At 40.9% G+C, this 25,680-nt stretch overlaps 1 protein-coding gene across 2 annotated transcripts in view; it reads right to left on the reverse strand.

Moving 5' to 3' along the window:
• LOC137273480 (hemicentin-1-like) overlaps positions 1-25,680 on the reverse strand; it is a 112,370-nt gene that overhangs the window by 51,522 nt on the left and 35,168 nt on the right. For both annotated transcript variants that reach the window (XM_067806188.1, XM_067806187.1), the window contains exons 10-29: positions 25,147-25,238; positions 24,352-24,618; positions 23,210-23,334; positions 22,444-22,588; positions 20,889-21,071; positions 20,477-20,572; positions 19,541-19,813; positions 17,849-18,133; positions 16,998-17,270; positions 15,943-16,221; positions 14,999-15,274; positions 12,168-12,473; positions 11,413-11,700; positions 10,313-10,594; positions 9,554-9,838; positions 8,256-8,537; positions 7,079-7,363; positions 5,774-6,052; positions 4,165-4,340; positions 3,324-3,426 (exon numbers count right to left, since the gene is read on the reverse strand). In XM_067806188.1, coding sequence (XP_067662289.1) covers positions 3,324-3,426; positions 4,165-4,340; positions 5,774-6,052; positions 7,079-7,363; positions 8,256-8,537; positions 9,554-9,838; positions 10,313-10,594; positions 11,413-11,700; positions 12,168-12,473; positions 14,999-15,274; positions 15,943-16,221; positions 16,998-17,270; positions 17,849-18,133; positions 19,541-19,813; positions 20,477-20,572; positions 20,889-21,071; positions 22,444-22,588; positions 23,210-23,334; positions 24,352-24,618; positions 25,147-25,238 — 4,580 coding nt within the window. The remainder of the gene's footprint in view (positions 1-3,323; positions 3,427-4,164; positions 4,341-5,773; positions 6,053-7,078; positions 7,364-8,255; positions 8,538-9,553; positions 9,839-10,312; positions 10,595-11,412; positions 11,701-12,167; positions 12,474-14,998; positions 15,275-15,942; positions 16,222-16,997; positions 17,271-17,848; positions 18,134-19,540; positions 19,814-20,476; positions 20,573-20,888; positions 21,072-22,443; positions 22,589-23,209; positions 23,335-24,351; positions 24,619-25,146; positions 25,239-25,680) is intronic.

Consider the following 25,680-nt stretch of genomic DNA (forward strand, 5'->3'; position numbering starts at 1 on the left):
ATGGATACCTGTACGGATACCTGTTCGTTTCATATAGACCTTAAGGGTCTTACGGACATCCAACGGGTGAGTGCTCATTGCAGAGGTCCCCGATGTAGAAGGCTGGGTGAGAGTAGGAAGTTCGATAGGAGCAGTCACATGGAAAGCGTGATCAATCTTTGGACGGTAAGTATCGCCGGGTCTGCAGACATGGCATGTAAATCACCAACCCTTCTCCCAAATGTTACCGCCACCAGAAATACGGCCTTCCATGTTAACAGCTGAATGGAAATAGCCGATAGATGTGAGAAAGTGGGACCGGACAGCCAATCGAGCACAACAGACAAATCCCAAGGTGGGCTGGTTCGCCTGACAGTAGGTCGAACCTGATCCACGCCAGCTAAAAAGCACTGTACGAGAGGGTGCTGCCCCAGAAGAGCACCATCGACTGGGGTGTGAAAAGAGGAAATAGCGGTGGAGTAGAGCATGGTCGAAGCTGCCAGGCCTTCTTTCAAACAAGCTTGCAAGAACTCCAATACTCGGACTAAATCCGCAGAAAAGGGATCTGCAATCCCTCTATCTGAACACCAGCATGTATAGCAGGACCACCTATCCTCATACTGAACGTTTGTCAAATCCCGCCTCGAAGCCAAAATTGTGTCTGTAACTGCCACAGGAATTCCAAGTGCCTTGAGGCTAGACTTGATAGAGGCCAAGCCACCCACTGAATCAGTGGATTGGGGTGTGGCATGCCGTTTTGAGTGAGAATGTGCGAGAACAAGAGGCTGAGCCAGAAACCTCAGAAGTACCGGAAACCAGCCAAAGCGTTGCTAGAAGCACAAGCCGCTGAGCTGGCTGGGTGGACAGCTGGGAGAGGAACCAGGGAATCAGGGGAAGTGGCGGAAACGCCCACAGAACCTGTCCTGTCCAATCCAGCAGAAAGGTGTCGGAGAGATAACTCCGAATATCTGCCGATCGAGCATCCACTCGTGTGGGGCCAGGATCCGGTGAGAGAGAGCGTCTGATCGCACATTCTCCAGCCCCGTGAGATAAACCGGAATCACCTGACAGTCATATTTGTCGCACCAAAGGAGGAAATCCCATGTCACCTGAAGGAGCGCTGGGGACACCGTGCCGCCTTGCTTTAGGATGTAAGTCATGGCCGTCAGGTTGTCCAACTGAAGACTAACCACCTGGCCCCTGACATGATCCAGAAAGCACTCGAAAACCAACCGCACAGCTCCTAGTTCTAAGACAATGATGTGAAGACTGGCTTCGAACCAACGTCCAGATGCTGACAGACTGCCCAGAACGCCCCCCCAGCCTGTGAGGTACGCATCAGTTTGATCTGGTGTCAGGAGCTCCAAAGGTATCTCCCAGGAGAGATTCCCGACATCGGTCAACCACTGAAAGTGAGGAGACAACCACCCAGGAACTGTCAGACACTTCTCCAGATCCTCTGAGTGAGGCCACAGACTCACCAAAGCTTGCTGTATGGGGCGCATCCTCAACCGGGCCCGCCACACCACAGAGACGGTTGCTGCCATGTGACCCTGGAGCCGCAGCCAAGTTCACACTGGGAGAGGAAGCAAGACACCATCTCCCGTACTCTGCTGACCTGGTCGGGCGACAAAGACCCTGATTCGTTGTGAATCTGGCCCCGAGAAAAAACAAGTCCTGGGTGGGTACCAGTTCGGATTTGTTGAGGTTGATGATCCACCCCAGCGAAACAAGAATATCTTTCATTGCATGAGTAGAGTCTAGACTCGCTGGCTGAGATAGCGCACTGAGCAGCCAGTCGTCCAGGTAAGGGTGACAACGCCTTCCTTGCGACCTGGCTAGAGTAGTCGGCACTATCATGAGTTTGGTGAATAACCTTGGGGTCGTGGAGATTCCGAAGGGGAGCACCGAGAACTGGTAACACACCCCGTCATAAGAGAATCAGAGGAACTGCTTGAACGACAGGTGAATCAGCATGTGAAGATACGCATCCTTCAGGTCAGTCACCGGGCTGAACAGCGGAGATCACAGAGCGAAGTGTCTCCATCTTGAAGGATGGAACCTCTAACATACGGTTCAACCCCTTGAGGTTGAGAATGGGACAGAACCCGCCGTCCTTCCTCAGAACGAGGAAGTATGTGGAGTAAAATCCCCCTTGTTCCTCGACCGGGGCAACACGCTCTATTGCGGACTTGTCCTGCAAAGCCTGAGCTTTGTCGCGCAGAATACCCACCTTGATCCGACAGGCCAGCACAGCTCAGGCAGATCAAAGTGTATGCAAGTACCAGCCAGGAGGGGATCCATCACATCCTGCACCAAGGAGGGAAGAATGTGGAGCGGCGTCGGTGAGGGTTGCCTAGGAGCAAATGCCTCACCTGGCAGGCGGAACTCAGCCACGTCCGGGGCATAGAGTGTGCGATCCGCTGACGCACTTCCATGAAGTCCGAGGAAAAGCGGAAAGCTTTCTCATGCTCTACTTCCTGACATCCATCGCCTCGACATCCGAGCCCAAGACTGAGGTGGAATCCCCTCGAAAAGAGGATCCACGCCCCGACCTGGTGGACGAGTGAGCGACAGTGGGAAAACAAAAGCCCAAGGCACCTTCCACTCCAGCCACCAAACCAGTGCCAGGGTACCAGTGCTGACGGCAAATACAGCAGCACATATTGTATTAATTATCACATACCGAACATTGAAAATTACGTGAACGCCGGCAATGTGAACTAGTTGCTACAAGACGCAATATTTCAACATGCGGGGACGCCAGCTTCCCGCCATGGGAAAGCAACACGTGTGTAAACCATGGGAAAGCCGGCGCAATACAACTCTATTGTCACAGACAAACAAGGTAAACCTTGGTTTAAAATAAACGTTTTTTCTTTCACCGAACTAATAAACCATACATACCGTAGAGGGAGACTCCTGAGACATCTTCAAAGTGAGTAGTGGCAGCCTTGTTAAATACTAATTCTTTTTCCAGATATCCGTTCACCACGGTGACAGCAGAAGGAATGATGATACGGGTTTGGATGCTTACCTGGTTGTCTGCGCATGCACGGCAGAGGGGTGACTCCACATGGTGAGGGGCCGTATAATGAACAAAAAAGACTTTTTGTTTATTGTACAATATTTTATTAAAACATTGATACAACTGTCATGTGACATTTTCCGGCAGCAGAAAATGCATATAAGTACCCCAAGGACGATCTCTATGATAAAGAATGTATGTTTTCTCAATAAAAGACACTTTTGTACCAAACAATGTAACTATACTGTTCTCAGTGTGAGAGGAGTGAAGTGATTTACTTCTCATGCAAGCATTTCACTATATTATGCTGACATACCAAGAACTTCGAGACTGAATGTCCTTTCCAACTGTCCAGCTTCATTGGTGGCGATACAGGTGTACTGGGCAGTGTCCTTCACCAGAGCCCTCACAATCTCCAGCTGCCAGCATGGTACAAGTGAGTCAGTACTATTACCATACTCAAACATACGTTGGTGGGTATGGTTTTATGCTGCTTTTAGCAATATTCCAGCAGTATGATGGTAGGGAACGCCAGAAAACATGGAATCAGGGTCTTCAGCGTGACACTCCTTAATCACTAGACTAGGCAGTCACTACCCCCTTAACTATTTGGAAAATGAATTCTTATCTTAAGTAACTGGGGTCACACACAGCCAAACTTTATGGAACTCAAAATTTGTACCAAGTCGGACTCTGAACGACTCAGACTCATGAGAGATACATTCTTTGTTGTATTTTGTTTGTGAAACTCTAAATATATAATCTGACCCAATACATCTCTTGGTTTGATTATCAATTGATTAATGTATCTTAAAATAGATTTTTAAAAACTGCTGGGTGAAAACTCTCCATTACTTTAGCAAAGAGCAAGCTACTTACTAAGGGGTTGTTGTTGACCTCTGCCAATAAGAAACTCATAACATAGTGGAGGATGTTGGTAATCAGAGTGAGTGAATTAGTTTAAACTTATGCCGCACTATTCGTGCTATGGCAGTGGTCTGTAAACAATTGAGTCTGGACCAGACAATCCAGTGAACAACAGCATGAGCATTGACCTACGCAATGGGGATACAATGACATGTCAGCAAGCCTGACCACCCAATCCTGTCGCTTCTTACGACAAGCATGGGTTACTGAAGATCAGTTCAACTACTTACATGGCGGTTGTTGTTGAGGATCCTGACTTCATCAGATGGGACAAGGGGACTGCCATTGATGAGCCACTCCACCTCTGGTATGGGAATGCCAGACACAGGGCACTCCAACAGTACTCGCCGCCCTTCTGTCACCTTTGGGTTGTACACCACGTTCGATTCATCAATGTCTGGTTTCACTGATAATAAGTGTGAGAAAAGTAAGTTAAACGTTATACTGTAAAATCATTTATTTTCGCTCGGCTTAATTTTCGCGGAAACAGAAAATTTGACTAATTCGCGCGGTTTAATTTTCGCGCATCATCAAAGTACAGAAATCACGAGAGTATAACACAGGTAACTGTAAACTGTAAAGAAAACACTGACCCTAGCTGTCGTCCTGTCACCTGCCTAATTAGCTGGGGAAACATGGGCCTTCCGCTACATTGAGACACGCAATGGAGCACTGAAGAATCCATGTTGAGATTTGCGTAAGAAATCATTGACCTATGTGACCTCGACCCGTGACGCGCTTGGCCAATCAGCTACTCAGAAAGCTCTGTGCACGTGTACCAGTATTGTCAAACCACTACATGCGCAATGGATTATCCAGACCTACGACAACATATCCAAGAAGAAGGATTTAATCCAAAGCGGATTTCGCCAAGCTGGACTTTCGGACTAATTCACTAGTAGCAGGTGACCTGACATTTTTAATTTAGTACAGTCGTGTGTATCGTGTCAATCAGAGACACTGAAAATGACGTGTTGAATCAACTATTTAATTTGTTTTTATGTATCTTTTTGTTTCACTGAGTCATGAATGAATGACGTGTACTTGTAGTCAAATTACTAGCAATACAAAACTAAAACTCAAAGCTCTTTGTTTGTTTTTATTTCCACAATTTATCATAATTATTCGCGGAGGTTTTATTTTCGCGGATAATTTTTTTGCGCGAAAAGCGCGAAAATTAAACCCCCGCGAATAATAATGATTTTACAGTCCCTTGTATTCAATATTTAAACATAATATCTAGCAAAGTGAGATGGTGGGTTGGGAATCAAACATGAGTTTCCAGTGCGACACCTTAATTTAAATCAGCTAACAACTGTCCCACACAGTGTTGTCGGTGTTTGCCAAACTGGTTTCAATAACAAGTTGTGTGTAGAATTAGTAAAGAGGGCTCTATAGTACATAACATGATAGGGTTTGCTTGAAATAATCTTCAGTCAATAAAGGGCACAAAAAACAATTAAATGCACCGTTAAATTGATTTATTCAAACTTTTTATTTAAATATTGTAATCTAAACACATAATGTTTTGGGGAATAAATTATAATATGTCTTCCAAGAGGTGCTGATACTGATGAGAGAAATGCATTACTTTTCTTTTTTTAGAGAAGTGTGGTGTGATATACAAAGGAAGCTGTCAAATCTGGCATCTGTCTCATCCAGCAAGTTGTCAACACTGGCATAAAATCTAAGTCCCTTGCATGGCTTGTACATTTATCATGAGCTCTACGATCTGACACATTGTCTAAAACAGATTATTTTTTTTGGTCCCAATGAGTGCCGGATTAAACAGCTTCCACTGTAGTGCCTTTAAAAATGGCACTGCATTGTTTCCCTTACCAAGCACGACAAGGTCAAAGTCCGCCCGGTCCTCCCCTGCTGGACTGGAAGCAATACAGCTGTACACTGCCGTATCAAGCTCTGAAGAGTTCTGCACTCGCAACTGGAGGCCACCATTTAGTACCTCCACGCGGGAGTCATATTCGATCTCACGATTGTTTCGTAACCACGTGATATCCGGGAATGGAATACCAGACACAGGGCATGTCATTGTAGCTACAAGGCCCTTTATGACACGGGGGTTGGTGTTGCGAGCTGTGTCATCAATGTGGGGCGGAACTGGAACAGCAGAGTATGAATCAGTCCATGAAACTGTTATTCATGCATCAAAATTTCAGCTAAATAGCATTCACAGTGGTAAGAAAATGCAAAAATACATTGAGCATAGTGACACATAGTGGTGGTTTAAGCCAAAAGACAATGACACATAGTAAGATCCCTGATTTAGTAGCAAAACAAGGGGCACTAGGAACCCTTTTGTCCAAGCCTCATTGGAGAATGTTTTGTGAGCTGTCACTGTCAGATAAGGCCAGATGAATTTTTTTTCTTCTTTTACTGATCCACCAACCCTGTTATTTCAAGAATAAGAAAAAAAAATAAAAAGTAATGTTCCCTGCTCAAAAATTAAAATCCTAATGTTTTTATTGGCTAAAAATGTAAACTCACAAAAAAAAATACTTTTAAGGTTTTTTTTTTTTGCCCATATTTACTTAATAAACTGCCAAAAGTAAAATACTTTGCGTATTTAGAAGGAATATTACTTTGATTGGAATTTTATTTTTATTTTCTTATCCCTTTAGGCTTTCAGGGGACAAAAATCCGTAAAACAAGCAATGAAATTGGTCTGGCCTCAATTAAAAAGTAAATTTTGTTCTGATACAAGTCATAATGGGATGTTTGAATTCAAATAATGTACACTGCCAACAATGTCGATTTCAACCAACATTAATGATAGTTAACGATAGCATGTCTATGTGAGTGGGTTGAAACCACAAGGTACTGTAATAATTTTGCACTATTATGTGGTTCATATGATCAGGTGAGGGAATTGGGTGCAATAATCCATCTGTGTCACAATGGAGACACCAGAAATTGGCACATTGTACATATTGTACTCAAGGTGGCAATAAAATCAGGGTCTTTCACTGCAAGGTTATAACCAGTGCCTTCATACAGATCAGTTATCTGAAATTTAAAGGGAAAACTTGGAACAAAATCACTGAAAATGTCTTAATGTGAAAAGCCTCTTCAATAGTTTCAAGCATTTAGACCATTCTTATGCAGACAAGTACTTTTTGTACATACCCCAAACTTCCAGATCGTAACTCTGCTCTACCTCCCCAGCTTCATTTGAGGCTACACATAAGTAGTTGCCAGCATCTGGGACATTGACACCTTGGATTATCAAGCGACGACCACCATCCTGCAGGATCATGTGAGGGTTGGCTTCAAAGTCGATTGGCTGTCCTTCCTGAAGCCACACGATCTCTGGCACTGGCACGCCCTCGGCAGGACAGTCAAGCGTCAAAGTCTCATTCTCAATGATCTTGGGGTCAGTGATGACGCCTTCTGTCCTGATCTCCGGTGGGACTGAAACAAACATTAGAGTGAATGAGTTTAGTTTTATGTTGCCTTTTTATGTAGCAATATTTCAGCAATATCACCAGACATGGAAACCAGAAATGGGCTTCACACATTTAACCCATGCTGGGAATCAAACCGGGGTCTTCATCATCATGGATACTAGGATACCATATTTCCTGAAACATAAGTGAGGGTGATAAAATGTGAATGATAAAACTGATATGGGTCACTTCAAAATACATAAAACATAAGCTCTCCTACAAGCTGCAGTTTTACCATGAAGCACTTATTGCCATGGGTTGATATATTTCATTGAAAAATCCCTAAGGTACGATTCTGTTTATAGTCCAAAGCAATTGTTTTTTAGTTTGTAAATAGTAAGACACATTATGTTCAGTGTAATGAGAACAGATAACCAGTTTGATTGAGTGAATATGGTTTTATGCCTTAGAAATTTGCTTCACATAATGGACCCTTGTGATGAATCAAATCCAGGTAAATTGCCCCTACAGGGTTCAGAAGCAAGTGATCTTCTAGTGACATCTGGTTTGAAAAGCATTCCATTGTGATGTAGCTTCATTGTAACTAGACGGTACATTGCTTCAATTAAACCAACAAATATCTTCTGTGATAGTCAGATTGGGAGAAAGTTATTGACACCCTCCCAAAAAGAAAATATCTCATAGGTCTGTTGGTCTTCATTGAGCAATATCTCCTGTGTTGACAGCTTAAGGGGATAATGTAATCACTGATACCCTCCAAATAAGAAATATCTCTTAAGTCCACCACTGTAGAACATGTAAAGGATAAAATTATGTACAAGGACTTCGAGCAGAAATAGGCCACTACAGCTCCCGTAATGTCATGCTTTGTCCAATACACAATGGTATATGCCTACCATGTACACTGAGGTCATAGGAAATGTCCTCCTCTCCTGCAGGGTTGTTGACTTGACATGTGTATCGAGCAGAATCTTCCACTGCTGCATTCCTGATCTGCAGTCTCATTCCTTCATCAAGAAGTATAATGTCTGGATCGTTGGTGTTGAGGGGAGAGCCATCACGGAACCAGCGGATTGCTGGCAGTGGGTTGCCTTCTGCAGGGCAGTCAAGGTCAATGGTGCTGTTTACAATGACCTTAGGTTCAAAGTTGCTGCCTTGAGTGTTGATAGTAGGTGCAACTGGAATTACGATTGGACATCTGTATTGGTATATAAATACAGAGAGATCTTGATATGTTATTTAGAGACCGTCGCCATATGGCTGGAATACTGCTGAGTGCGACGTAAAACTAAACTCACTAACTCACTCACTTGGTATCACGAACAAACTGTCAGTTAATGACACACAATCAGCCAAGTCACATTGAAAAAAATCAGTGACATGTGAAGGACTTTTAGGATCTAAATATCCCCCATTTCAAATCTGTTTAAGCTTAAAGGGAAAAAGTGTGGGGTACAGGAGACCTATCCTGTCATTTACAATGAGAGTACTGAGGATCTTTACAGTCTGCAGTCAAAGGGACACATTTTGGCAGGCAAGTTTCACAAGGATACAAGCATTGGTTATTGGGGACCAATCTTTGTAAAGAGGGCTTAAGCGGAAACAAGCATTCAGTGCTGACAATCTCATCAGCACTAAAATCATAACAGGGACGTCAGGGACAAATCTACCCCATGAACATCCACCGACTTGTAAGCAGATGTGTCAGATGAAAACTGATCTTAACCAATACAAACCTAGTCTGTCTCACAGTCCCTGAACCACAGTACTTTCCCAACTGCCTAACCCTCCCTGCAATGCTGAAGCCCTTCAATGAAGCAACTCTATATTTCAGCAAGTTAGATTGATTCTCTGGTCTCCCTGGGGCTCCTTTTGATTGATTGATTGAGTGAGTGAGTTTAGTTTAATGCTGCACTCAGCAATATTCCAGTTATATGGTGGCAGTCTGTAAATAATCGAGGCTGGACCAGACAATCCAGTGATCCACAGCATGAGCATCGATTTGCACAATCGGGAACCAATGACATGTATCAAAAAAAAGAGTGAGCTCAACCCCGCGATCCCATTAGTCGCCTCTTACAACAAGCATAGTCACCTCTTTATGGCAAGCATGGGTTTGCTGAAGATGGTTCCCTTTGTATTTAAATGGGTTTGTTTGTTACTATCACAAATTAAGCGTCAGTCTAATACTCACCCCACACATCCAGATTAAAGTTGATATTTTCTTCTCCTGCTCTGTTACGTGAGGCACATGTGTACTGCCCTGCGTCCTTGATCTGTGTGCGGTAAATGCGGAGTTGTCTCCCACTGGCCAGGATCTCGTACCGTGGGTTGCTGCGAGCGTCAAGGAGCACATTATTGCGATACCAAAGAATCTCAGGCTGGGGGTTACCAGTCACGGGGCAGCTAATCACAGCAGTGCTGTTGGCGATGACATTTGGGTCGGTCACTGTGTTTGTGCGGTTGATCTGGGGTGGTACTAGAGGAACAAAAGTGAAACACATCACAACCCCTCAGAGAATAATTTGCCCTGATCAGGGTTTCATATTCCACACTAAGTCAAAAGCAGATGACCTTAAATAAAAATATTCCTAATCCAATTGAAAAAAAAAAAAATAGATAAAAATTTGATTGAAAAAATTCCAAATTCAAATTAGAAATCAATAATCATTTAGAATTTACAAACATAAGAACATAAAACAAAATACCGTTTCTAGCAACCAAATATTTTCTCAGTTTGTCTATTAACAGCACTCAGTGTGGAATCCTAGAAAAGTCTGGGCATAATTATATATTGCGAAACTGTCCCTGTACAGTCTAGTGAATTTCTTTAAGTACATTCAGTCTGAAACCACTAACATCCTTGATGATTTCCAGATAATTCAAACCAATAAACACCTCTGGTATATAATGACACTGTATTAATGTAATGACTGTTGAGTGTAAGACTCACCTAAAACCTCCACATCGAAGGCTTTCTCGTTTTCACCAGCAATATTCTTGGCCAGACAATAATGTCTCCCTCGGTCGGTGATGTCAGCAAACTTGATTTCCAGCACCCAGCCATCCTCAAGTAGTGTGTACTTGGATGTGTTGAACTTGATGCTGAATTCATCCTTCAGCCATGTGATCTTTGGTGGAGGGATGCCTGAGATAGGACACCGCAGGCGCAGAGTACCATTTTTGATGACCTCCGTACTCTCCACTTCACCTGGCTTCTCCACCTCGGGCGGAACTAAACACATTAACCTCTGTAGTTATTGTGTACATTAGTTTTAACAGAGTTACCAATCAGGAAGTGAGTGAGTTGGCTTTAACACCCTTTTCAGCAATATTCAAGCAACATGACGGTAAGGAACACCAGAAATGTGCTTCAAACACTGTACCCATGTGGGGATTCGCAACCATGTCTTCAGTTTGATGAGCAGACGCTTTAACCACTAGGCTACTCCACCACACCAGGCTTACCAATCAGATACACAAACAACAGAAATAATTAATCAGGATTAACAGAATCCAATTCCCAAACACTTCCAGGAGAAAGTCATGGTGTTACACATTAAATCTGTCATTTTTTCCAAGAGTTCAAACTCAGGAAAGGGACACCGAGCCAGACTGAAGCATAAATAATGGCATGTACTACTTGAGGGTAAACAAAATTTTGATTGGACTACATATATATATCCCTACAGGCTGATAAGTGAATAAAACAGTCACTACATGTGTATAAGTGAACAAAACAGTACCTAAGGGTGTATATGTGAATAGAACAGTCATTACTGATCTATAAGTGAATAAAACAGTCCCTATGGGTGTATATGTGAATGTAACAGTCCCTATAAAAAACTTTAATGGTCCCCAAGGGAGGAAAAGTGAATAAAACAGTCCCTATGGGTGTAAAAGTGAATGAAACACTTGTAAGGACCTTTAAGTGTACAAAACAGTCCCTACAGACCAATAAGTGAATATAACAGTCCCTACGGATATACAAGTGTATAAATCAGGCCCTATGGGCCTGATTTTGAGGGTCATTTTGAATAAATGTGTACAAACCATGTACATAGACTTCATAGCTCTGCTCCAATTTTCCAGCCACGTTCTCCGCAAAACACATGTACAACCCTCTATCTGTGACCTTGGCATTGGTCACCTCCAGTCGACGCCCATTTGCCAGGACGTTAATGTTGGGGTCAAGTTCGGGAGAAAGAGGCTGACCATCCTTGAACCAATTGACTACCGGTGGTGGGATGCCTCCTATTGGACAGTTTATGTACAGGGGTTGGCCAACAACCACTGTCATATTGTTGGGGGAAGATAAATCTTCATCTATCGTTGGAGGCACTAGCAGGAAGAGAATAAATCAAAATACATAACAGGGCCATGACTCAGAGGGAATTCAGTGATGCATTTCTTGCAGCTCACTATGAAAAGTGTGTGATTTACTTGGCGTCTCAAGCATAGTTTGAAAGGTTATTTTCAGAAGTTTATAGCTTTGTCTGAGATCATAGTGGATGGTATCAAGAAACAGGAAACTTCCCGTAGAATTCAAAACTATTAAGTATATTTATGTGCGTAATATTTACAATTTTATTGGACATCAAATTGAGGGTTGAAGGGGAAGGACATATATGTGCCTGTGGCACCCAAGGGGTTGAGGTGTTTGGTAAGACAAATACGTTATTCACTGGTCCCTCGAGGCCCATGGGTTGATCTACTGTTTGAACTCAGAAAACATAAACATCGAGGGTACATCAACCCATGCTCCCTTCGTGACCAGTGAACAACTTATAATGTAAATCCTCACCCACCTAACACATCCAGATCAAACTTTTTCTCAGCCTCTCCTGCAGGGTTGACAGCAATGCACTTGTACCGAGCAGTGTCACTGATAAGGGCCCAAGTGATGATGAGTTCGAGCCCCGAGTCAGAGATGGCAATGCGAGGGTCATCAGGATCATCCAGCAAGAGCTGCCCATTCCTGTACCACGTGATGATTGGCGGAGGATCAACGTCCTCGGCAACAGGACACCGGATTGTGATGGTGTTGTTAACAATGACAGTTGGCTTGTCAACATCATCATTGAATGATCCATCAGTCTCCAACTTAGGAGGAACTGAAAGAATAGTCAAGAATACAAAATACTGGATACCCTTATAGAGTGAGTGAGTGAGTGAGTGAGTGAGTGAGTGAGTGAGTGAGTGAGTGAGTGAGTGAGTGAGTGAGTGAGTCTTCACCCATAGTACCATGTAGAGATCTGAACCCAGGCTTTTGCCATGAGTGAATGCTTTACTTGGCAACACTACTTTTAGCATTGTTTTGACAATATCACAGGGGGAAAACCAGATACGGGCTTCACACACTATCCCAAAGTGGGGAATCAAACCTGGGTCTTCAGCATGATAAGCAAACACTTCAACCACTTGGCAAACCCTCTAACCCCTTTAAATTTTGCCTCCTGATTAAACATGCCCAACAAAATGCTACTGAATGGAAATGTCTTCAAAATTAATTAAAAATACATATTTATTATATTTTTACAAAATATACTTTCAAATTTATTATGAAAGTGATCATTTAATCTGTAAAAATGCAAGCTCACTCATTTTTTTTTTTGCACATTGTTATTTCATCAAACCTTGCTTTAATAAATTGTAGCCAGCTTCAGCATGTCTAACATTCAAACAAACACTGGACATGAATCCGGTATTCTACATATGGACCATTATATATGACATGATTACACAATGCCATTTAGAAAGTGGTCAAATGTAACATATGTCATATTTGGGATAACACTGACTTGTAAAGTAAGTATTCTAGTCCTTTTTTGGAACTCAACCAAAAAAGTACAACAATTTCTACTTTACTAAGAAAGTGTTATCCCAAGTATGACATAGGTTATATATGTAACATGGAAAGAACGCTGAGTGAGTTGTGGTTTAGCAATATTCCAGAAATATCACAGCAGGCGACACCAGAAATGGGACTCACAGATAGTGCACATGTGGACAATTAAACCCAGATCTTCAGTGTGACAAGCAAAAGCTTTAATCCTTTAAATAAAACGTTTATTTTCTGCAAATATTTGTTTGAGAAATTCACATACAGAGTTTCGGTCAACAATCTATCTGGGTACTGTAAATCATGAAATTAATGTGAAAAATGTGTCTGTATCCTATATAATGGGGCATTTCAGGCTGACCATAAAGCACCAGTTTCTGTGACACTAATTGATATCCCTTGAACTTATTCATCAGCAAATTATGTAACAATACTGAAAGTGTTGACATTACACCAATACACAGGTCTCCCAAAGTAATGGAAGGAATTACAGTAAATTTGAAGGAATTACATCTCAAATGTAAACAAACGCAGCCCACTCGCAAAGCAACTGCAGTGATATTGGTAGTTTAGCGATAATAACATAAACACAACGCCCCTATCAGAAACAATGTAGGTAATACTTGAAACATGCTCGGCCATCTTCAGAGTTTTCTCGGCTCCGTTACGTGATTTGTCAGACGTGTCCTGAAACTTACACCTCAAAACATGGCGTCACTGGAAAGAGCACATGTCTCGGTGAGTTTAGTTTTTAGTTTCTGCTGTTTTCATTTTTATAATTATCCATCTTTGACCACCCGTGTTGAATGCGTTTATGTATGATGTGTTGTCGGAGTGATAGATTAGAATTTTAGGAAAAGATCATCACTGCAAAAGAGCATCATAAGTCATGTCCCTGGAGGCTTCCGATGTTCAGATGTAAACAAGGCAGCTTGGGTTATCCTGGGTAATAATAATCAGATTCTCAGTGTCCAGTGATGCAACTAGTCAGATGAATACTAATTCTTCTTCTTATTATTATTACTATTATTTTCTGTCACTTAGAAAAACCGCAAGTTTGGCCACGCCCTTTCGGGTCACCTACGGCTGTCAACATTGTGAATGTTGGAAGGTTTATCAAACAAAATCAAAATAAAATCACTAAAGCTGGTAATTTCTGTGCAGAGACAATAACATTTACCCATTCACACCATGCAATTAATTCCAGATAAAATAGTTGGATATGTCAAAAGGATGGCACATTTTCTTCGGCATCATGATACATGTGGAGGTGTTTGTTTTTACCGAGGTTGCCATGATTGGTCCTGTTCGTCCAATTGATGATGTAACATTGAGATTGGTTTTGTTTATGATTATTTGAGCCGAAAGTTACTGATTTTTAGAAAATGGGAAACTTATGGGCTTTCTCTTTGTCAAGGAACAAGAAACATGGATTAAACTATCAAAAAATATTTCATTATGAAGAAAATATTAGACTGGGTACCACACTGGGTGCGCTTGAAGTCATCAATGGCCGTTATTTTCAACTGTGTGCCGAGAAATTTGGCGATCACATTTTTAATTTGCGGGCATTTTCTTTTAAGGTATATAAATGTATTGAAGATTATATATTTATAAAGATGAGAATTAGTACATTCCATACATAATTCATATGACACGTAAATCTGACTTGTTGAATAATTACTGCAAGTTTTATTTGGAGATGTCATTATCCTGCACTCCTGTCGAATGGGTTCGACAGTAGCATTGAGAGGATTAAACATGTTCATTCTGAATACGGTTTATGACATTACTTACTGAGTATCTTGAGATTAACAGCATGACTGTCATTGCCAGCCACGTTTTCCACAATACACACATAGATCCCAGAGTCTGCTGCCAGGGCATTGTCTATCTCCAGGTTCCCATCAGCTCGCAGAGTGACACCTAGGTCAGTGCTGGACACCTGCACACCGTCCTTCAGCCATGTGATCTTCGGAGTAGGGGTACCTGTTGCTGGGCATCGGAGTATCACTGGGTTGTTCTCAATGACCTCAGTGTAGGTTGGAAGGTCTTCGGCTATTTGTGGGGGTGCTGGAAGAATGAATACATGTTGTTTCATGTCATCTTTATCACATCTGTATCATGGCAAGCTCATACATGACACCATCTGGATCTGGAACACCAGTAGTTGAGACCATGATTAAAGATGCACAATTCATTGTCATTACCTATTCATTTTAATGAAGAATCAGTAAATGTCCTCATGAAAGAATCATGCAAGTTCTAAAGGAAAAAATATAAAACAATGTCATCCAAATAGAAAAGTTTGAGCCACCAAGGTGTGCTGTCATTACAGCTTGACAGTACAAACCATCAGAATCCTTGAATTTGCAGTTTGTAAGTGATTAACATTTCATGCAGTTTTATGCCATTTAACAAATGTTGTTGATCTATGAGTCAAGGCTTGAGAATTGAACGACAGATATATTCTACATATTGCTTTTCTCTAGATATGGTAATTAGTGACTTTTAACTTAATTTCAAAGAGTTAATTTCTCTAAGCTAGTGAGTTTGGTTTTATAACATATTAAGAAATATTCCAGCTATATTAAACTAATGGACACACATGAAACTAATCAAACACAAGTCTGCAGAGTGATGAGGGAATGCTTTTATTATGAAGCTACCTCACTTTTATTACGAAGCTACTGCGTCCATGTTTTTTTATCAATATATTAGTTAGGCAAGGGATGACATACCATGAACAACAAGTCTGAAGTCCTGGTACGCCTCCCCGGCTGGGTTCTTGGCATTACATGTGTACATCGCTGCATCTGTCAAACGAACTGAGTCCAGTGTAAGTGACCCTGCGCCAATCATATAAACACCGCTGTCTGGATCGGTGACATCCATGATGGTGTTGTTCTTCTTCCAGGTGACAATGGGGGTTGGGTCTCCATCCGTCTCACACTCCAGCAGGACTGGATCCCCTTCCATCACAGTGATGTATGATGGCCCCGCATTAATGGTGGGTGGTCCTGGGAAGAACAACATCACTTTTTTTACAGGTAGTGGTATTACATTGCTTGTTTAATGTACATTAGGCAATATTACAGGTATATGGCAATGGTCTGCACAACAATCGGGTCTCGAGCAGACAATCCAGTGATCAACAACATGATCATCGATCTATGCAATTGGTATATGATGACATGTGTGAGCCCAGTCAGTATGCCTGACCACTCGATCTTGTTAGCTGCTCCTTACGACAAGCATAGGATGCTGAAGATCAATTCTAATGTTTGTCAACACATAAACAACAGGGTCTCATTCCTCAAGGCAATCGTAACACTACAATATTCGTAAGTCAATGTTAAAGTATGGGAGTTATGACTGTCATAACGCTACGATCGCCTTGAAGAACAGGGCCTTAATGCACTTTCCTTACTCATAAAACTACAATGTAAATAACATACATTCATGTGTATCTCAACAGGATGTATTGTCAATCATTTGGTTCATAGTACTATGTTGTTGTTGCCCACGAGTTTTATGTTGAGGTTCATGATTACTATTGATTATTGATCGATTACTGTGCTCCGACTATCAATTTGCATTTTGTGAGCACTAATAAGCACTTGAATCAGATATCATCTGTGCTAGCTGTGGCTTTCACTGACAATCATGTGTTTTTTTACAAATCAAAAAGAATGGATATTTTATACTTCAGCTGACTCATGACGTAATATGCATGAGGCAGGCTAACCATACTATAGTAACTGGGATTACTCTAGAGAGTTATGCCATTACTTACTGAAGACAATAAGCGTGATGACTTTAGTCGTGTTGCCAGCAACATTTGAGGCAACACATTCATAGATGGCCTTGTCTTGGAGTCTGGCTTTCTTGATGAATAGGCCTCGTTCCCGGATGTGGATCCTTGATGACCGTGGACGGAAAGGAGTAAAGTTCCGTCTCCAGAACGTTTTGGGTTTTGGTTTTCCCGTGGGATTACAGGGAAGTAGTATAGTCTGGTGTTCCAAGATTTCATATGTCTCATCAAGGGCACCATCAATACTGGGCGCAACTAAACAGTGACACAAAACAGTTTATATATCTACATTGTTTGCCATGTGATGGTATGAAAACACCTAAAACATGCTTTAAAACAACCTTCAGTCCTCTCCACACCTCAAATTAATGAAGACAATTGCAAATATACTCTTTGGAGTGAGTGAGTGAGTGAGTTGGGTTTTACACCACTTTTGGCAATATCCCAGCAATATCCTGATGGGGGACACATAGTACCCATGTGGGGAATCAAACCTGGGTCCTCGGCGTGACAAATGAATGCTTTAACCACTCTCTTGAAATATGAAAATGAACTTTGAAAAGACGTTAAATTATTTTCAGGAGAATAATAATACTTCTAACTATAACATGTGGACAAATACATATTGTTAAGACAAAATGTATCCTGATTCAGAATTGCTTACTCTGAGCAAAATAGTAACATAGGACTTCTTGAATAGAAGGTCAGTTTGTGACGTCTTGGAAATATGTAATTTAGATTACATTTTTAAATATATTTGTTGTATGTACATATTTGTTAGAAAGATGATATTTCCTGTTTCAAATATCAGTTTTCTTCCACCAGTAACTCACTTCTGACATCAAGGGTCATGACCTTCTCAGTGCCACCAGCAATGTTGGAAGCAACACATTTGTAGGAGCCCGTGTCACTGGGGTCGGCACTGAATATCTCCAGACTGCCATCATTGCGCACAAAGTAGTGGATGTCGCTGAGGGAGATGGGGGAGCCGTCCTTGTACCACTGAAACGTGGGTCGAGGATCACCCACAGCTCGACATGGCAACACTATCCCTTTACCTTGGTTAACACTGAAGTTCCGGTTGCCCTCAAGGTCATCTTGGATCAGTCTGGGAGGAACTGAAAACAACAAAGTATTGACAAGAGTCATCAGAAGATGACAGGCTCCCAGTTCCCACATATTTGAAAGAACAAATCGTGACATTTACTTTTGTTTTTTCAGACTAATTTCAAATCGTTTCAGTGGAAATTATGAAAAAAGTTAATGCAAAATATCTGTAAACAGCACAAAGCACTACTTCAAGATCTGCCTCATATATCTGCCAAGTTCTGTTGAAAGATATAAAATGTTATTTGAGTTCTGCTCAGGAAACGAAACCCATCCCCCAAATCATTTCCATGGAAAATAGGAAACCACCAGTAAAAGGCACCACTTTGGGTCTGCTTCACATGTCTGCCAAGTTTTGCTGAAAGATATTAAGAAGTTTTTGAGTTGTGCTCTGGAAATGAAACACACCCCTTCCTTTTGAGTTAAAGTCAGAATCATTTTCATGGAAACCAAGAAAACAATGAATCACAAAAGCCTATAAATAGCAAAAGGCACAACTTTAGTTCTGACTAATATATCTACCTAGTTTTGCAGAAAAATACTAAATGGGTTTTGAGTTTTCCATAAATATATTAAATGGGTTTTGAGTTCCGGAAACAAAGCCCACCCCTCACATTAGACTAAGTCCAAAAGGTTTCATGGAAACCAAGAAAAATAAAAATGCCCAAAATCTGTAAATAGCAAAAGGCACAACCTTTGATTCAGTTTGTTATGTGTACCAATTTTGGTCTAAAAACATTGCACATTGTTTTAGTTATGTTCCAGAAACTAAATGACTACAGTCAGACGGACGAGGCAATGACTACATCCCCCTACATATATTGCAGAGGGATCAAAATAACCAAAAACATTCCTGCGGTTGTCAAAAAATGTTTATAGACAAAAGTTTGTTGGTATATTTCTACCCTTAATATTTCAGATAATTGTACAATGCCAAATATCAATGAAAAAGGTCAGGGGATAATAGTTGCACAGTGAGAACATTAAAATGCATGGAAAAGAAACAAGAAGACAAAATCATTAATATCCTCTGCAATGGCAAAATACCGTTTTGAATATCTTGACTAGTTATGATTGCATGTGCAAAGTTTGGTGAAGCAATAGAGAAGTTCTGCTCTGGAAAAGTCAAGTCAAGTCAAACTTGTTGCCATGGAAATGCCAAAAATATTTTATTCAGAATTCTGAAACTACCAACAGGCACCTGTACACCACCAGAACTAACTATGTGCCAAGTCTAGTGAAAAAATATGGAATAGTGTTAAATATCTGGTATGAAAAGTCAAATGTGCACGGACACACGCACAGATAAAGTCCATTTTAATACCCCCACAAAATGTGTTGCAGGGGATAACAATGACACAAGACCACAGACACCCTGAGGTTGGGGACGAAATCTTAGGAGGAGGTAAAATATATACCTAATACATCCACATTGATGGAGTATGTGGCGTTTCCACCGATGTTGCTGGCATGACAGACGTACTCCCCATCATCGTCATGAGTGATGTTGGAGATTACTATCTTCCCTGGTCCTGTCTTTTTAATCCTGCCACCAGGGGACAACACGCGGCCATTTTTCATCCAGTTGATTTTGGGGGTGGGTTTACCGAGCAGTACGACACATTCCAGTTCTGCTTTCTCTCCCTGTTGGACCTTTACAATAGGGTAGGTGTAGGCGATGAGTGGCCGCACTGAAACAGTATAAGGTATGATACGTATTGGCAATGAGTGGTTGCATTAAAAAGAGCAAGTGTAAGGGTAAAGAAAGGGAGTTGTTTTTTTGTTGATGTTGTAGCTGTATTATCATCAAATCTGGACAAGTCAATGAAGATCCACAATACTGATACACACTCAGCTATGCCTCATTACAATTACTTAGTGCTCAGGTGAATTAGCTCTCAACAGCCAACAGTAGGGTTATTCAGTCTTGTACCAGCCCCTAGATACCACAGAAGAGCAAGCATGGTGGAGATATATTCTCTATAGCTGACTTTTTGGGGTACCAAAATATCACAGGGAAACAAGCATGAGATACAAGTGGTCTTTTCTGATCCAGAATCCCACAGGGAGATAAGCTTGAGATAATACAGATCTTTTTTAATCTTGTATTGGTTTGTTTTATGCAGGATTCAGCAATATTCCAGCTATATTGCAGCGGTCTCCAAACAATCGCATCTGGACCAGACAATCCTGTGATCAACAGCTTGAGCATGAATCTATGTAATAAGGAAATAGATTCTAACTTGGATCTTCATGGTTGTTTCTGATTTTGAATCCCTGATGGAGTTAAGCATTAGGTAATGGAAGCCAATTCCACATACAAGTCTTCACCAGGTTTCATTTAGCTAGCTCACCTATTCCTGTGACACTGACAAAGGCAGATGCATCGTTAACACCAAAGGCATTCTGAGCCAGGCAAGTGTAGATACCCTCGTCTCCAAGCCCGATGTCTGAAAACATTCAACATACATACAGAATCAACATATCACAAAAATCTATCTCTAGGAATAAGTGCCTATTCCAGTAAATCCAAAAGAAAAATTTGAGAGTGCTAACCATTGATCATCTTATAAGAAAGTTCTCAACATAATTTACACTCAACAGCACAAGTGCTTCTTTGGAAACACTTACATAACATTCATAAATTTCATTATATTTAGAGGGTAAAAAGTTAAATGGTGAACATAAGTTCCTTAAACTGAGTTAGTATAACAGTTATTTAAAACTATTCTGTAAAACTGAGGTTATTTGACTAAATCTGCTCACTTGAAACATGAAGACCACCGGAGGGCAGCTGTTGGAATCTGCCATTGATGTCAAGAGGTTTGCCATCACCACGCCGCCATATGATCTTTGGTGGCGGCATACCTGTCGCCTCACATTCCAGAGTGCCGTTCCTCTCAATCTCAATCCCAACATTGCCAGGTGGTCTGATAATCTCTGGAGGAGCTGAAATAAACAAGAGTTCAATGCTCCAACTTGCTTGTAGTGAGTTAGTGACTGACTTTAGTCTTACGCCGCACTCAATAATAATACAGCTACAGTCCATTTGAGTCAGACACAGAGCAGTGAATTACAAATTTGATCATTTTATCATACATACAAAATTGCCACATAAATGTAAATAGTACACATGTTTATCATTTACTAATACTCAACAGCTTTCTGATATTTGAACATTTTCCGGACACCACCAAAAAAGAAACTATCATTACTGAAAACACAAAAGTTGTTATCTGTTGCAGTGGACTGAAATAGACTGTATATGGCCGAGATGACTTTTAGCAGAAATCAGAAGTTGTTATAAATGACTCACATATTTTACAGATTAATCTTCTTTAATCTTTTCTACACAATGTTTCAGAATCATTCCAGATCCCTTAATCAGGTGAAGTGACAGCTGATACTAATGAAAGATTGAGGAATAACTGCTGTTATTTAGTGATATTCCTCCTGTATTCAAGCTGTCTGTGAATAATCGAGTATGTATTAGGCAAACAAGGTAGACAGCAAGCGTTTAGTCTAATGACAGAGCCGCACAAACCCATTCCTTATCTTCCTCTCACTCTAGGTCCTTCCAAGCCATTTCAACTTGGAATAAAATTTTGTCTCTTGGTCAAAAAACAGCTATCGTGTGCCACACAATTAAAAGGAGTCAAATTTCCAATATAATTTCTCTTCAAAGGGCTATGTACCATATGGCCCTGATGAGGTAGGATGGAGCCAAGCCATTTATGCAGTAGTATGTGATGCACAAGGTCTTATATTCAATCCTTGCTTTGATTGGCAGTCAGTGTAGTTAGACAAGGACTGGTGTGATGTGTGACCGCTTCCCATTTTTTGGTGATGGTCCGTGCTGCTGCATTCTGAACACGCTGTAATTTGGTGACAAGATCCTGATGTACATTACCCAGTAGACTGTTACAGTAATCCAACCATGAGAGGATAGTGGATCTGACCAAATGGCCTAACGCTTCACATGTCATTAGGTGACGGATGTTGGCAATGTTCCTCATGTGGATGTAGCATATGTGACATACGGTATTTACATGGTCCTCCATAGAAAGGTTTGAGTCCATGATGACCCCAAGATTTTTTACTGTTGTACTGAAAGGTAGCAAGGAATTACCAATCTTGATCGAGTCCACTTTAACCTTGGCTCGATTCATGGTTGACCTGATCAGCAAGATGTCAGTTTTGCTGTCATTCAAGTTTAGCTAATTCAGTTGCTTACCTTTGTAAAATATACAGTTTCAGAGACTAAGCATTTGTCTAATGTGGTTGGGGAATGATGGCATGGTTAATGTGTTATTTTACTTACACCCAACTTCAAGTGTAACTTTAGCGTTATCAGAGCCAGCTTCATTGCTAACAACACATCGATAGTCTCCTGCATCCATTTCCTGCACGTTCCGGATGATGAGACGACCATTGCGAGTGATGTCCACATTATATGCTGACTGAAGCTGAAAATGTTCAGTGAAATCATGCAATATCAGTCAGAATCCTCATCATGCTTTTTCCGAGTACTTATAATAGCTCACATTTGGGTACTATTTGATATGACAATGCTAAAAAAAACAAAAGTCAGTACGACATATTAATACAAGAATTGCAAAAATTGCTCCCACTTGTTCTACGGAACTGGATGGTAAAACATAATGCTTAAGTGAAATTCAACTAAACAAAAACTGTTCCACTGATGTTTGAGTGAATGAGTGAATGAGTGAGCTTTAACACTGTCTTCGAAAGTATTTGTGTTATACAGATGAGGTGACATGGGGTTTAATGTCACACTTAATAATATTTCGCTCATATGATGACATGAAGGTGTGTATGTGTGGCTGCACTGAGATACCATGCTGCAGTCAAGCATGAATACCCAACTTAGACACATTATACTGACGTCGAGCTGACCATTCCTTGATGTACCTATTAATGCTGAGCGATGGGTAGGGACAAACCTTCAGTTATACAGTCTCTGTCAGTTTAAAATGGGACGTAAGCTTACTTTGATGTAGTTATTATACATTTATGGATGTTGGAACATACCAATATCACAAGAATGTCTGAAATATGTCCTTCACCTTACGGTCTCCTCTGTACCATGTTATCTCTGGCCTTGGGATGCCCTCAGCCTCACACGTTAGTCGAGCTCGGTCGCCAGTAGCAACCAGCATCCTTCTTTCATACTGACGAATACGTGGCGCTTCTGTATAAGTTAAAATACTGATTCAGCCATGTAGGAACATATTTTGCATGTCAGGCAAGACCAGTAATAAAAACAGAAGTCAATTTTGAAAGGACACAATCTGCAAAATGATTTGATGTGACATGCTTGACAGCTTAACCCAAATGCATTTGCATGAATGAGTGAGTGAGTGAGTGAGTGAGTGAGTGAGTGAGTGAGTGAGTTTGGTTTTTTGCCGCTTTTAACAATATTCCAGCAACATCACACACAGGATTCACCAGAAATGTGTTTCACACACTGTACCCATGTGAGATCGAACCTGGGCCTTCAGCATGACCTGACTATTCCACCACACACATTTGCATGAAAAAGTTGAGTTTTGCACTTCTCTGAACTGTGTTCCAGTTATAACTGACAGTCTTGTCTTAACATAATTCTAACCCCCGATCTTCACGGGTGTTGGCTTTATGTGAAAGGAAAGCTGAATGTTTAACACTTCTGGACACAGACATGCCTGGTTTTGGTGCAAAAATAAGACAAAATCAAAATTATTGCCTTCCCAACAATTGGCTCCTTTAGTTGACCTGCTGATTCCAGGGATGGTAGTATATTTCTTAATAAACCTCTGATCAAAGGAAAAGTTTTGGATGTTTGAGGTTTGTCGATGGCATGGTAATCCATGCTGTTGCCAATCGTAAGCAATCGGATTATATCGGTAGGACTCAGTTATGCATGTTGATGGCACTGATGTACAATAATGGAATAACAGACAAGGACATTCTCAAGTATGGTTAATGCTAAACGTTGAACAACACAGTGGAATGAAACTACATGATTGACACACAATCTGCTATGTGGGTGTATAGTCGTATTTAATGATAAAAAATCATACAAAAAATGCCAAAATATGCTAGGTAGGCAGGTCTGGCTTGGCATGAGTAGCCATTCCTCATCTGGAAAGAAATCCAATAAATTTGATCAGGCTCATGGCTACACTAGGTTATAGCAAGAATGAAAAGAAGAGAATGACATACTCACCAATGTAATTTACTCGAGCAATAGCTATGTCCTCTCCTGCTGGGTTTTTGGCCAAGCATTCATAGTCACCCTCATCAGTTCGTTTAATCCGTTTTATTATCAGCACACCATCATTGAAATAAATTCGATTTGTTGGAACTATGAACTTCCCTCCTCTCATCCAGCTGTAGTTTGGAGGAGGGTATCCATCGGCAACACAAGTAATGTTGATGGTTCGGCCAATGAGGAAGTTCTGAGACCGTGGAATAGTTCTGGCAATCGGTGGTTCTAAACACGTAGGTCAATGTCAAATATATATGAAAAAGACGAAAAATTTATTACTTTTACAATTAACAGAAAATTATAAGCAATGATATAACACTAATATTATAGCATTACTTTTTGTTGATCTACTTTAAATGGCATATTAATGTTTCAAAACCACTCCTCTCATTTTCATACATGTTATATATATAATGTACAGGACATGATATCCTTTGTATCACCAGTTTCATGTATACAGCAGGCATATGGCATAACATTTTACCTGTGGTATACATAAAATATCTCCCCTGTGGAATTAATGTATTGTATAAAATCTTACTTGAGAGTATGTATAATATATGATATTTCGTCAGTGGTATATACACAATACAATAATACTTATTTGTGGCATATGTCTATAAATCTGAATTCTTGTAGCAACATTGTATAAAACATCTCATTTGTGGTATATATCCAAAATACAACATCTTGCCTGTGGTACTAGCACACTATATGTCACTTGTGGTGCATGTACAATGTATAACATCTCACCTTGAAGCCTGAGGAAGACCTTATCCTCAGTTGATCCTCCTTCATTACTGGCCTTGCAGACATAGCGTCCCACATCCTCCCTCTGCACATTCCTGTACACAACAACAGCACATGAATAAACAGTGCCTGTACAGGCAAAGAGTCATTGGGACAGATGCTTATTAGTACCTGCATCATAACAGGGTCAAGACCTACAAAAAAGTCAGTTTTCAAATTGTTGCAGATTTTATGTAAGCTCGATGTCTGTTTAATTAGTGATGAATGACATTTAACCCATAAAAAGACAAAGAAAGTGGTCCAACAGTTTGTTTGTCAAGCAATATTCTAGGTTCACTTCTCCTTATTGTGAAGCCTGTTAATGGTTTAACTGACATAACTTAACTAAATTTGGATAAAAGCTACACTCACTCACAGACACAAAACAAGCTGTTGGGCAGCTGTTAGTTCTTATTTTGTCAGCAGGTTGACATCTTTCAAAACTTCACGTAAAGGCCTTGCAACATTAACAAAATATGATTGACAGAAAGATGAGGA

The sequence above is a fragment of the Haliotis asinina genome, chromosome 2 (assembly GCF_037392515.1).
Source record: "Haliotis asinina isolate JCU_RB_2024 chromosome 2, JCU_Hal_asi_v2, whole genome shotgun sequence".
Classification (NCBI taxonomy): domain Eukaryota; kingdom Metazoa; phylum Mollusca; class Gastropoda; order Lepetellida; family Haliotidae; genus Haliotis; species Haliotis asinina.